General features: G+C 32.5%; 1 protein-coding gene across 1 annotated transcript in view; it reads left to right on the forward strand.

Annotated features, from left to right (window-relative positions):
• Positions 1–14,751, forward strand: part of BAZ2B (bromodomain adjacent to zinc finger domain 2B) — a 299,967-nt gene that overhangs the window by 170,153 nt on the left and 115,063 nt on the right. The window contains exon 4 of the mRNA XM_039237514.1: positions 11,792–11,980. Within this exon, the coding sequence (XP_039093445.1) occupies positions 11,792–11,980 (189 nt within the window). The remainder of the gene's footprint in view (positions 1–11,791; positions 11,981–14,751) is intronic.

The following is a 14,751-nucleotide window of genomic DNA, read 5'->3' on the forward strand; positions in this document are numbered from 1 at the left end:
GATGAGCTTTATTCCAATTTCAGTAGTTTTTTTTCCCTTCAGAACATCTAATAGCTCATGTGTACTTATTATAAATTTCTTTTGATACATTGTTGTGTATGACAATATAAATTAAACCAAACAGAAAAAAAACGCTTTGTTCAAAACATATGCCTCTTAAGCATTACAGACAATAGCAAATACCTATTGCTTTCTAAATAGATTTTTAAAAGACTTTTAAGGACTTCATTCCTTCTATACAATATCGTTAACTTTTCTCTATTTACTGGATCATGTCCCTCAATATAAAAGCATGCTCTTAGTAATATCTCCCATCCTAAAAAACGACACATACCAAAAATCTTTCTTTCATCTCAACTATTTTTCTGGTCATTGCCCTATTTTCTGCATTGCTTCACAGCCAAACTCTTCAAAAGATATAGCTATGTATCCTTCCTCCTTTTACTCGTCTCTTATGTACCCATTAACCCATACTACTGTTACTTTTCTATTCTCATCTCACTCAGCCTCTGGGCAGAATTGACATATTTGACCTCTCCCTCCTTCTTGAAAACCTGCTTTTGGGAAAAGTTTGTATCAATTGCTATTATTTTTTCCTTCAAATTTTGTGGGATCCACCAGTGGAGTCATCTGGGCTTAGAAAATTTGTTGTTATTGTAATTGTTTTTGGAAGATATTAACCCATGAGTTCAACCTTCTATTTATTTTTTTAATTTTTTTTAGTGAAAAAGGCGATTTTATTAAAACATGGGGAGAAGACCCATGGGTAGGAAGAGCTGCCCTGGGATCATGGGGAGAAACTGATTATATGCAATTGAGTTCAACTTTTTAAATATTGATAGAGAACTATTCAAGTTATTGTTTTACTCTTTAGTGAGCCTTGGTTGTTGATGTCTTTCAAAGAATTTGTCCATTTCATCTAATTCATTGACTTTATGAACACAAAGTTGTTTTAAATAGTAACTTATCCTTTGAATGTCCTCTCTTTCATTATCGATATTAATAATTTGTGCCTTTTTTCTTTGTTACTGGGGGTTTATCAATTTTATTAATCCTTTTGACAAACTAACTTTTGGTTTCATTGATTTTTCTCAGTTTTGTGTTTTATTTATTTCTGTCCTTTATTATTTCCTTCTGGGTGTGTGTGTGTGTGTGTGTGTGTGTGTGATTTCTTTTCTTTCTTTCTTTTTTTTTGGTAACTTTTTAAAAGGAAAGCTTCCATCATTTATTTAAGACCTTTTTATTTTTCTTATATATGCATTTAATGCTATAAATTTCCCAGTTAACTACTGTTAAAACTATATCCTGCAAATTTTGAAGTTTTCATTATCATTCTAGTGAAACTGTTTTCTTTTGCCTTTGTGAATTCTTCTTTCACCGATGGGCTATTTAGAAGTCAATAATTTGACATCTCAGTTTTTTATTGATGTCCATTTTAATATCATTGTGGTCAAAAACATATTGATGATGATCCATTCTCTGTTTTTTGACTTTCCACTCTTTCTTTATTAGACTAATCCCCTGTTGGTCTTTTCTGTGCTTGTGAAAATTGTTGTGTCAGCCAAGTACTTAGGCAGAGATGAGTCTCTTTCTCTCTGTGGTTTCCTCGCTTCTAAGATACCCTCTATTTTCCATCTGCTGTGCCAGCTTTGGACTCTGTACTCTGATACTTCAGGTTTTCTGCTGTCTAAGCTAATCATGGTGAAGGAATGTACTCAATTAAGAAATACATCAAACTCAACTGATCACCCATGTGTAGCTCTTTCAAGAGTTGATTTCTCTATGTTTTCTGCTAGTTATTTTGCAGTGCCCCTGGAATCCTTCCCCATTCATGTTCAGTGTACTTATAGCTAGTAGGCATTTGGATAATTTAAACTCTGAATTTGGGCCTCATTCTTTCTATGGTTTGCTCATTGCCGGAATTTCCCCTTTAAATTTCCTGATGTTGTCCCAGCCCTGGATTCTGACCTCTGGTACCTTTAGCTGATAAGCCTGATGTTTTTTCTTCCACTCTTCTATGTAGTTATACCTGTGAGGTTTAGGCAGAATATCAGATCAGAAAGCCACAAAATCATACTTCTTACCCCCTTCTTATTACCATTTTTTAAGATTAAACTCTCCCCTGGCTTTTCTCAGCTTTTGGTTGCTTTTCAGTATCTTTAATTTTGTTGTTGTTTTAAATCTGATTTTTATAATAATTATTTTCTATGGATGGTTCATATGACCTCTTCACTACTACTGCTGCAATATTGCCTGAAGTTGCCCCCTAAAAACAAATCACTTAAAAAAAAATTTGCCTAAGACTCCATGGGTGGTGTGTGACCCAGTCTAGCCAATCCAAATATATTTCTTAGGCAGTAGTGATTGGCTAAGGAATAATGGGCATATGATTAGTAAGTTAGACTCATCAAAGACAAAGGGATTCCATTCTGGAATTTTTATTGGTGAGAAAGGATACCCTTTTGTCCCACAAACCTAAGAGGAAGGACCCATTTGAGGAAGTGGAACCAAGAGAAGAAATAAGAAATTAGGTATTGGTAAACTTTCAATCAAACTTCCTTATTTAAGGTGAACTTATTCCAAAAGCTTTTACATTATGTGAATTAATACATACACTATTTCACTGTAGCCATTTTGAGTTAGGTGTTTGGTACTTTTTGACCTAACATCTATACCCTCCATGATCAAATCTCTGACTACATCAGATTGATCCAGTACTGTATTCACTCTGGCCCCATTATCTTTCAGCTTCTTCGGCCTTTCACATCTTCAGATAAAAAACTTTCTTTCCCAGATCTGGATCTCAAACATGCTTTTTTCCTGTGTCTGGAAGATCTTCATGTGGCTGAGTTTTTCTCATGCTTTGTCTCAGATTACATATCCTAAGACATATTGGAGAATTCTCCTCTGTTCATAGTGTCTAGGTAATTGTTCAACTATTATATATTTCTGTCCCTAATAATTTCCTCCATCATAGTCTTCACAATCTATAATTATACCATTGATGTTATTTTACTTGTCCCTTTTTCTGTATTTAAATGACAGGAACTATATCTGCTTTCTTTTATCAGCATGTGTCCAGTCAGTGCCTGGCACAAAATATATGCTCAAGAAACAATTTTTGAAGAAAGGAAAGAGATGAACTTTCAGGACTTGGACATGAAAATTAGATGATAAATTAACTTTAATAGATTTTCTAGACTGTGCTATATTTTGTTTGGTAATACCAAATGGCTATACAGATTTTAGCTGGGGATGGGCATTATAAGCCACATGGTGAGGAATCTTAAAGGATCAGCTGACTTACTGAAAACAGAAGGAATAAATAAAACCCTTTAAGTTCAAAGTTATTATTTTATTGAAACTTCTTATTTAAAAGATAACCAGGGCTTAAGTTTACAACCACTAGTGAATCATCAAAAGAATGAGATAGGCCTGTTCTTGTTGGTTTAGGGATAAAGCCAAAGCTTCATCCCAGTTTCTTTGAATGTTTATGTTATATTTTGAAATATTATTATTATTTTCCTTTTTAGTTGATTTGTCTATATTGTAGATATCTATAAATTTCATAAATAAAGGCCCCCAAATGTTCAACTGTCTAGCTTCCTCTAACTCAGTGGGTTTTTTTAATGAAGGATTTGATCAGAAAGCACTCAATATTTTTGAAATATTATTTTACCTAATTTTTATGAGTAATACTTTGTAGTTTTAATTTAGAATTTTAATAGTAAATTTCTAAAGTAAGATAATACTTTCAAATCAATTAAGTACTCATGAATATAAACTCAGTATTATAGATTAAATTTTGTCTCCTCCCAGAAAAAGATATACTGGAGTCCTAACTCCCAGTATCTCAGAATGTGACCTATTTGGAGATAGGGTCCTTACAGAAGATCAAGTTAAAATGAGTTTATTAGGGTTAGTTTTAAACCAGTATGACTGGTATACTTATGAAAGAGGGAAATTTGGACACAGAGACATGCACAGAGAAGCCCATGTGAAGACCTATGAAGAAAACCTGAGGTTACCAAAAGCTAGGAGAGAAGTATGGAACAGATCCTTCCTTAGAGCCTTTTTGATTTCAGACTCCTAGCCTCTGCAACTGCGTGATGATAAATTGTGTTCTAAGGCATTTAGTTTGTGGTACTTAGTAATGGCAGCCCCAGGAAATTAATACACTTAGTATGTTTTCCAAAGCTGATTTTAATAATTTTTGCTCATTATAAGTATTTTTTATTTATTTAAGCATAGGTAAAATAAGATTTTGGAATTTGATTATTTTTAGTTCTCTTTTCTGTGTCATTACTAAAATAAGTACAGCTGGATTTGAAGGTAAAGGTCTATATAAAATATTGTATATTTTTAGCATTTTAATCCATGAACTCTAAGTCCTTTCATTTGATCTAACAAAAATGCTTATTACGAAAGAGGAACTGCTCCTATCTTTTAACAGCAGTCATTTGCTAAACTGAATCAAAAGCTATTTACCATGTTCTGTGTTAGATAGTGGCAGCTTTTGTTCCCAAGGTTACCTAGGTTGTGAATGGCTTGTTTTCTAATTTTAAAACACCACAACTGTTTGAAAGGAAAATAGTAATTTTACATAGAATCCAAGCAGATCACAACTTAATCAGGTGATCAAATTGGTCTCACTGGTACATGTAACATCTTGGACCCCAGATATGTTGCACTGAGAAGGGCACGTCGGTTACCCTACCCAATGAATCGAGAGAAAGCATTAAACAGACCACACAGAGATGTTCTACAAAATACTGGACCAGTACTCTTCAATGTATCACGATCCTGAAAGGCAAGTCCGAGGAACTGTCACAAATCAGGGAAAATTAAAGAGACACCGCAACTAAACCCGATAAGATCCGAATAAATTTTTAATTTTAATTAATTAATCAAGGTTAATTTCCTCGTTCTGAAAATTAGTTTTTGTCACAGAAGATGTTAACATAGGGGAGGTTGAGACTCTACTATTTTTGTAACTCTTGTGAGTCCTAAAATAATCTCAAAATTAGTACTTAAAAATAAAAATAAAGACTTTATTTCCATGTCATGAATCATTTTAGATGTTAAAATATAAGGGTTAGCTGGCTAAAAAAGCTTTGAGATTGCAGCAATGAAATGAAGATTATTTAGGGGAAGTGTTTTATCACCATTAGTTATAGAATTCTTTCTGTTTGTTCTCTTATCAAAGATCAAGTTTCTGTAGTTTGCACATTTTAAGTTCTAGAATATTTGAAGATTAATATATTTAAGAATTTCAATATGTGAGCCAATAATTTGAGCATTTCTTTAATTTATAGTGATTTTCATGATGTTCATGTTATTATTACACTTAGTCATTACTAGTGTTAAAGTACACACATAACCTTTATTTCAGTGTGCTGCAGTTTTGATGATTAGCACACTTATGCAGGTTGTATAGCAGAGGCTGATTTTGCAATGCTGTAAAATTATGCTTATACTTATAAATAACTCGAGACAAGAGTTTGAAGACATGTTGCAACAAGTTTGGAAAGCAATGAAAGATTAAAGACATTTTTATTTCTAGTGCACTAACCGCAACATTTGTGGAGTTCTATCACAGTAAGCAATCTCCTTGATTTTTAAAAAGATTCAATGCTTTACCATACTTCTTTTAATTATTTTTTAAAATATTTTTTTAATATTTACTCTGGAGGTAGAGAGAGACAAACAGACCAAGTGCGAGAGGGCGAGGAGCAGAGAGCCTGAAACAGGTTCCAGGCTCCAAGCTGTCAGCACAGAGCCCCATGCAGGACTCGAACTCATGAGCCATTAGATTCATGACCTGAGACAAAGTCAAATGCTCAATCAACTGAGCTACCCCGTACCCCTAATTATTTTGCTTTAATTGGCTCTCTGGACTTTTCCTGATAGGAGATTTTGTTCTTGTAGGGGAACAACCCTCATTGTGTTGTAGCCTAAAATTCACCAACATTAATAAAGACACTTGCAGTTACCATGCCATGTTAGCAAGACACTGGCGTTTTGTGTAACTTCTTTCAATCACATATACAGAGATTGGCTAGCAGAATTTGAAAATCTCTGCTAAAACATATTGAGCTTATTATAGTGTAAGTAAGAAAACTTAGGTATTACACATGTATATTAATTTTTATTATTAAGAATGTGGACATTGTTACCTACCACTTAAGATAGAAACTAAAAGTTGTGTTAATCATATTAAAACTATATTTGAATGTTAATATCTGTTAAAAAGAATAATTGTCAGCTTCTAAAAGTATATTCATTTTGTGACATGATTTATCAGGTTGCAGATGTTTTCTCAGAGCAGAATTTTAAAGTTTTAGTCATAGCAAGTGTTTATTTGAGAGCATCTTATATCAGGTATATTAATGTAGAAAAAAGTTACTTCTTCAAAAATGGAACATTCTCATATCCAAATAACTTTATTTTGTAGTTGTGAGGTTAATAGAACCTGTTTGACTCATGTTGTATTTTGTTTCATGTAAGACAATTATTCTGTTATTTTTATTAATACATAATATGCTTTGTTTTAAATGTAGTTTGGCATTCATTGAGCCACCACCAGTCCATGATAAAAAAAATCACCTTGTGAACAATAGCTTGAAATTTCAATACTGGTAAAGGCTAAGGACATTGTTCTGGTAATGGAATCAAGGGTGTAATCTATACAGCACCCCCTGCTGTATAAGACTAAAGCCATAATGTAGAGTCATTAAATCAGCATCTAATTTCCCAAAGAGCTTTGAGTAACTTTATGAACGCTTTTTATATACAGTTAGTCCGTGAACAACACAGGTTTGACAGTGTGGATCCCTTTACACAGACTTTTTTTCCAAATAAATACAGTTTAGTACTATAAATGTACTACTCTTCATAATGATTTTCTTAACATTTATAATATTTTAACTGTAAGAATATGGTATAGAACGGAGATAACATATACAATATGTGTTAATTGACTATTGTCAGTAAGGCTTCTAGCTGACAATAGTCTATTAGTAATTAAGTTTTGGAATGAGTCAAATGTATAGGTAGGTTTTTACCTGCAGGGGGTAGCAGGGGAGGCGCCCCTTACCTCTGTGTTGTACAAGGATCAGCTATATTTTTATCATTCGAGGAATAATCCCTGGGTATTCTAGCCTTTTAAAAAAAGAACGAAACAATGAAAACTTCCACTTTAGCTATCTGTAACAGGTATTAGGAAGTGTTACCCTTGCAAGTGATAAGTTTGTTCAATGCAGTGTTTTATAGAGAGTAAAAATGATTAAGAGATGGCTTTTTCCTTTATAACTTTATACTTCAGTAATGTAGTATGGTAAAAGATTACAAATAATCATGAAAGTTAAAGAAGCCCCAAAACATGTCTGGGAAATTCAGGAATATGTCTTGGGCAATTTGTTTTTGAGATGGTTAGGATAGATAAGATTATGAAAGACAAAAGAAGTAAAAAACAAGCAAACAAACCAAAAAACATGTTACATAGGTGAGGGATGTGAACTGGAAGAAATAACGTGACCAAAAATACAACAGTGGGAAACATTTGTTAAGTACCAATTGTGTTTCACATTTGCCAGGTATTGGGGATACGGAGATAAATGAGATTCACTTTTGTTCTCAGGGAGCTAAAATCCTAGTTTACCAATTATTTGCATAAAAGTGATAGTTAAAACATGAAGGCACGTGAATAAGAAAGAGTCATACAGGAAAAAAAAGATAGCAGGACAAAATCTTTAAGAATGCTTATATTTAGTAAAGAAAATCTAATAAAGCAAACCAGAAATATTATTAGAAGATAAAGTTAAGAAGAAGATCAAGACAATTCCATGACCTGGAGCTTAAGGGTGAATATATGGATTGTGTGTGTGTGTGTATTTTTTTTAAGTCCCCTGCCCTTTCCTCACTTTCGTGAATGTGGGTTTTAATAAGGAGGAGGCACTCAGAAAGGCCAGATTTATACAGAGAGGTTAAAAATGAGACAAGTCAAGATTAGTAGGACCTGCTGATTAGGAAAACTTTAGTAACTTTATAGACAAAATAGAAGAGAGGCTTGAGGTTTGGCACACATATTAAAGATCCAAGAAGTGAGGAGGGAACAGACAGGTAAGACTTCTTTCAAGATTAACTCCAGAGAGATGGTGATGAGATTGAAAAGGAAGAATAGATAGAGTCAGGGCATGGTAGGAGATTGGGGAAGTCATGCTAAGAAGTAAGGAAATGGAAATGTGAAAATTGTGGGTAGAGGGCAACTTAAGAATTTAAGATCTTGGAGGTGGTAGAATTTTGAGTGATCAAATCCAATATGTGACCTAAATGGAAATCAAGGAGGAATTAAGGCCAAGTGGTAATTAAAAAAAAGAAAATCAAGGACACCTGGGTGGCTCAGTCAGTCACTTAAGCATCTGAGTTTGGCCCATGTCATGATCTCACAGTTTGTGGATTCGAGTCCCACGTGGGGCTCTGTGCTGACAGCTCAGAGCCTGGAGCCTGCTTTGGATTCTGTGTCTCCCTCTCTCTGCCCCTCCCCCCACTTGAGCTCTGTCTTTCTCTCAAAAGTAAATAAATATTTAAAAAATATTTTTTTAAAAGTCAGGACCAGGGGTTGGTGAAGTAAGGCAAAAGAAAGCTAGGAAGTGTACTTGCAAGTTTAAGTGATTCATGAGAACTTCCTGTTCTGATTGTAGGTCTTTGAAATAAGTCCCATCTATGTACTTTTGCTTTTAATGAGTAGTGAATTAATTTGTTCAACAGATATTTGTTGTATATTTACTTTGTATGAAACACCATTTTTAGGTGTTTTGGATCTATTACTAACTCCTGTATATGACAGTACCTGTTTAAATGATACTGAAATATTAACTAACTTGTTTTAGACATTATGGTGTAAAAAAAAAGTTCAATAGTATTTAAATTATGTTCACCCATGAGTTTCCTGAGGTCAGGGATTATGTCTTTTTTATTCTTGTATGTCAAATACTAAACGTAGCGCCTGACATTTCATAGGTATGTTTATGAAATGCCTGAATTACAGAAACTTTTGAATAAAGAAGAAAATAATTCTGGAATATTTTTACATGGAATTAGTATCTGTGTATTTTGAAAGGTCGTACAAAAGCAATACTAAAATTATATACAGTGTTAAGAGGTTTTAACGAGAAAGCTATTTTTTATATCATTGATTTCTAGATTCTTGCTATAAAGGCAAAATATAGTAAAAAATATGAAATTCATTATGAAATCATTTCCCTTCTGTGTATAACTGTATCCATATATAGCAGAGGAAATCTCTAATGTGTATTTTTGATAATGCATGGCATCACTATAATCATTATAATGGGGTCCTAGTCTTTTTTACTAAATAAAAAAGTGAATAGGCCAACAGGGAATAAGCTAACGATTCCGTTGTCACTTGGGTGTTTTCTATGCTTTAATTATCTTCACCAAGAGTTTGACAAGAAAGGGTAAGAAAATAGAATGAGATAGTTCCTTTGTAACGTTGCTAGGCATAAATGTAACTCTGTGTACCCTACTGTGCTTTCTTTTGTCCATTTAAATCTATGGTGAGTAAAGCTCATGCTTTGTTGAAATTCTAGATTCAGTTCCTTCTAGATATACACTCTTTTTAGAGTTTAAAAAAAAGAACACCTTTTTTAATCAAATTATGTATGATTGATTCTTAATTTCTGCTGCAAAAGTGACTTCATTTAAATATTGTTCATGTTTTCTGTTCATGAGACTCAAAGGTTTAGGTCATTTACTTCTTCACAAAAATAAAACTGATCTTTTAACTGCATTTAAGAATGTTTACTACCAATTCATTAGCTGTTCTGGAAGTATTTCTAGCAGTTTCTGACTCTTTATAATTTCAGTCTGTTGTGAATTTTTATAATATTTGTCCTCAAACTGGAATGGTTTGTTCAACTTGCTTATCAAGAAAACTAATGTAGAAGGAAACGTAACTGATCATATGTTTATAAATCAAACATTTGATTAAGGGCATTTGATTGATGAAAGTTGAAATGATTGGTAAGAACCAGGGATTTTTTACACGTGAAAGTAAATACTGGTTCTTGATGTTACAGTTCATTTGTTAGAGAAACTAGCTGGGTTTTTGAGAATTTGCAAAAAAAAAAAAACAAAAAAAAAACAAAATTACACAATCTTCCTGGTGACCTGTTGCTACTCTTACTGATTTTGAATGACCTTTTCTTGCAGTATGCCCTGTTTTTGTTTTGACTCAAGTTTAGTGCTAATGTGGTCTAGAACTCTGATAACACCAAAGTACCACATTCACAAATTTTCTGTTTAGGCTGTGATGATCAGAAACAGGGATTAGCGGACTTAGAAAAAATACCAAAGTCTGTCCTTTCCTGGTCCTCCTCCCTTATAGTTTCTTTGTGGGCTTCCCTGCAAAACCACTTTGAGAATCTTCCAGTGAGATCCAGTCACTGTGTTGTTATAGTGGGACCTTCACCCTGAATCAGAACTTTTTACCAGATAAGCTGATATAAGATATACTTGATACAATTTATTTAAATCTTACTACTTCAATTAAAAAATGTATTGTTATTTCAGTAAATAATGCAGAGTTTATATTAATCTCTGAAGGTAGACTCTGACCTTTTTGAGGATTTCCTCTTGGTTTTCAGGAATAAAAAAGCATAGGAGGGATTTCGTGGATAACTGAATGACAATAAAAGTATACTTAATTTTTTAACTTACATACTTACATTTTTCAAATGTATTATGTTAAACCTAAATTGCAATGAATAGTTAGGTATGGTATAAACAGAAGATAATAAGGAAGACTTACTCTCATTTTAACACAGAGCATAATAATACCTCTGCACAGTAAATTCTTAAAATAGCCTAGAGTGTGGGTTTTGATATTCTGTTTTCATAGTATCAGGCCAGGGAAACTTAATTATTTCCTGGAAGTTAGAGGAAAGTTTCCAAGTAGTAACAAATTTCCTGTTATATCCCTTACAAAATATGAAAAAATAAGTCATGGTTTTGATTGTGTAACATTTCAACCTGGAATCAATGACACTCAGAACTAGAGTCTCTTTAGAATGGAGATTGAAAAGCCACACATTTGAATTGAACGTAGTAATCTTTCCATCACAAAGTTAAAAATGACTTTTGTACTGATAACCACCCTTGGATGCATTTAAAAATATCTTAGTAGGTTTTTTATTAAATATTTATGTTGTCTTTTACATTGCTTTATTAGGCCAAAATATAATCTATTTTTGGTATCAATACTCCTCACCTAAGAGGTACTGGACAGAGACCATAGCTTCACTTCCAACACATGAAACTGGGACTGCTTTACCCAGAGTGTATGAGAATCTGAGTAATGTCTTGGTGACAAATTCTGGACTGACTTCATTGGTTTTCAACCTTATGTTAATAGAACGTTTTTATTTTCCTTCTTAGGAGTATAAAATTTTGATAAGAATGTACATGCATTAACAGAAAGTTCACTTCACTTCAGCAGGTCAAACTGTATAATTAGTGAAAATTATGTAACTGAAACATTTTTTCAAATCTCAAATTCAAAGTAAATAAGGTTATACCACTCATTTTGATTATATTTAGAGTACTTACGTATTTCTAGAAATATTCTATAGAGTGTGAAGAGCAAAAATACAAAAGAAAAAGTGTAAAATAGAAAGTTAATGGATAAGAAATTTTAATTATGAATGCTGAAATCAGATAAATCTCATCTGTTTTTATAGTACAACTTTAAGTGTGTTTTTTTCCCTCCCAGGACATTTATTCAGAGCAGCTGGGGATCAACCGTTTAACCTGTCCACAGTGTCGAGTGCCTTCCCAATGGTCAGCCACCCAGTCTTTGGTCTACATTCAGCCAGCTCAGGGCATTCAGAATTTGGTGGTTTGGGGACACTTGGTACACCCACAGCCTTAGCCGCACATCCCCAACTAGCATCTTTTCCAGGTAAACATCTGTTACAAGCAGTGTTCAAGGAAAGGAGGAAAGCTTGAAAATGTTCAAGCGGTAATTTGTTTTTTAAATTGAAAAAAAAAGTAGCCTAATGCCTGGTATATTAAAAAGTCTTGTACAAGAATTGGCTCAATACTCCATGTGCAAAAAAGCTCACACAATTTGTGCTACGTAGTAGTGCAGTTATAGAGATTCAAGTGTTTAGCTACAGAGAGGGGCATCTGCCACAAAAGTGAATCATTAGGCCACATTTTTCTCATGCTTTTAATCAAAATAAGTAGGAAGGTGTAAATACCTTAAGTGTAGAGCTTGATGAATTTTTCTCAACTTTATTTGATTTTTTAAAAATTATTTAACTCACAGTGGAAAGTATATTCCAGTTCTTATAATCAATATATCTATACTTTTATTTTGAGTTCTCACTTCCTCTGCACTTTCTAAGGCACATGAACTTGGCTCTTAAATTTCTATATTTTTCCATACTTGATCACAACATCTATAGATATGTACCACTTGCATAGCAGCAAGACCAGAATTATCCCAAATTCTATAGAAGGGAATTCAGGAGCTCCGTAGGACATTAATTAAAGCTTAAATTGGACAAACATGCTATAATTTGTCTCGTTATATTATTTTGAAAATCTAAACCTTAATATGTTTCCAGTGATTGATTTTACTTTAATAAATTTTAGTAAGAGATGCAAGGTTTAGTGTTACATAGAACAGTTTAAAAATTAGTGCATAACTCTAGAGACAAATAGACCTGAATTTAAATGTGGCTATGCTACATTTTAGCTGTGTGACCATGAACAAGTAATATGACCACTCTGCCTCAGTTTTCTCAACTGAAAATGAGGATAAATAATAGTACCTGCCTCTTCGGGTTCTTGTAGAGATTGAAGATAAGCCATATCAGTATTGACTGCAAAGTTTAGCATATATAATTAGTACATAATTAGTAATTATCATTATTATTTCCTCTTGCCCACTTTAATGGGTAATAAGTTATCAAGTTCTTCTTTTAAAAAAAACAAGTATTTCATTTTAACTATATATGGAATGGAAAGATGGTTAGATATATATTTCAAGTACTATTATTTGAGTCATGTTATTCCTTTAATTCAGTTGTCTGGGATAGAAGAGCCAAAGGGAGGGGTAATGTGACTAGAAAGTTAAAGTTAAGTCTTAAACTGAGTCTTAACATTTGCTTTAAAAATATAATCGGAATTTATTTTGGCCAGTTTCTAGCATGGTTGCTTAGCAAGATGATCAATTCAATAGTTATTTGCTGAAACATAGGATTTCTGAATAAAAATCAAAATAGTAGTAATATAGTTACTCGTTATCTTAATTTTTAAATTATTTTATTGTAGTTATCAGACCCAGACTTGTATGTAATTTGAGGAAATTTTTAGATGGTGACTTAAATGATCATACCATACCTTTTGAGCATTAGTAAACCACAATTAAAATCAAATACTATCTGCACTGATAGTTATCAGTGATAATGGATAGTTTATCACAGTGATAAATGATAGCATTTGTAAAGAGTTACTCATCTGGACTTAAATAATGTTGATACTTCCACTGTATAGAAAAAAAGTCAATAACTTCTCTAGCCTACCTGGATGATTCACTCATTCACTTATTATACAAAGTTCTTTGAGCATCTAATCTGTTCTGTGCACTGAGGAATACACTCACATTGTATATGTTGTTTACAGTTTTTAAGAAGGGATAAACAGATCATTACAAGCAGTCTTTAATGGTCAGAGTATTGTCTTTTTTGCCAAACGAACAGAGACTATGCCCAGACCCAGAGGACTCATTTTTCAAGTTGTAGATTTGGTATAATTTAAATTTAAATTCTCTTTAATTGCCTTTATTCAAAACAGTAGTCATTTAAATGCCAAATTTTTGAAATCACCTAAAAATTGATGAAGACACACAAGGAAGAAATTACTACAAATTTTAAATAAAGAATAATTTATTTCAGATGATTGGATCCATGGTGCAAAATAATTTCATGGATATTAGTGTGATATTATTTCCATTTTATATTGAAATAGCATTTCACAGTAATCTCTTTTAAAGTGTTTACAGTTTTTGATCATTATATTTTTATATTATATTACCATGAATTTCATTGAAGCATCTGTCTCTATCAAGTATAAAAGATTTTAAAATTCTGCTATATTTTCTAGGTTCAATATCATCTAAAGTATTAAGCTCTTTCAGTTTAATATGATTAATGTTACTAATATGCTGTTACCTCATTTAAATACATTCGGAAACTTATCATGTGCTGGGATATGTAATCCTTATTTTGTATATTTTATCTTATCAACAAGCTAATTTGTGAATGACTAAGTTGGTTTTCTCTTTTCTTAAACTTGGAAGATAAATAAGCTTGTTGCTTAACAAAAATTATATTATTTCTTATGAAATATTAGACAGTTGTAAAGTTTGTAATCAGAAGCTATACGATCTTCATATTTTTATTTGATTGATTTTATTTACTGTTTTTTTTTTACCTGTAGTGTCAGCTTATTTATACCATATTCATTTTCCAGTTTTTTTCTAATCCCCATTGTGTACTTATAGTGATGCTCAAAAGTACAGTGTTATGGTTATGTTTTTTTTCTGAGGTTATGTCTAATATATTTGAATCTTATTATACTTTGATTACCTTACTGATTTGTTGGTTATTTATGAAGTCTATACATTCAGCTGTAATGCTTTAATTATAGACTCTATATTAAATA

This window comes from Hyaena hyaena, unplaced genomic scaffold (assembly GCF_003009895.1).
Source record: "Hyaena hyaena isolate Hyena2069 unplaced genomic scaffold, ASM300989v1 scaffold_126, whole genome shotgun sequence".
In the NCBI taxonomy this organism is placed as follows: Eukaryota; Metazoa; Chordata; class Mammalia; order Carnivora; family Hyaenidae; genus Hyaena; species Hyaena hyaena.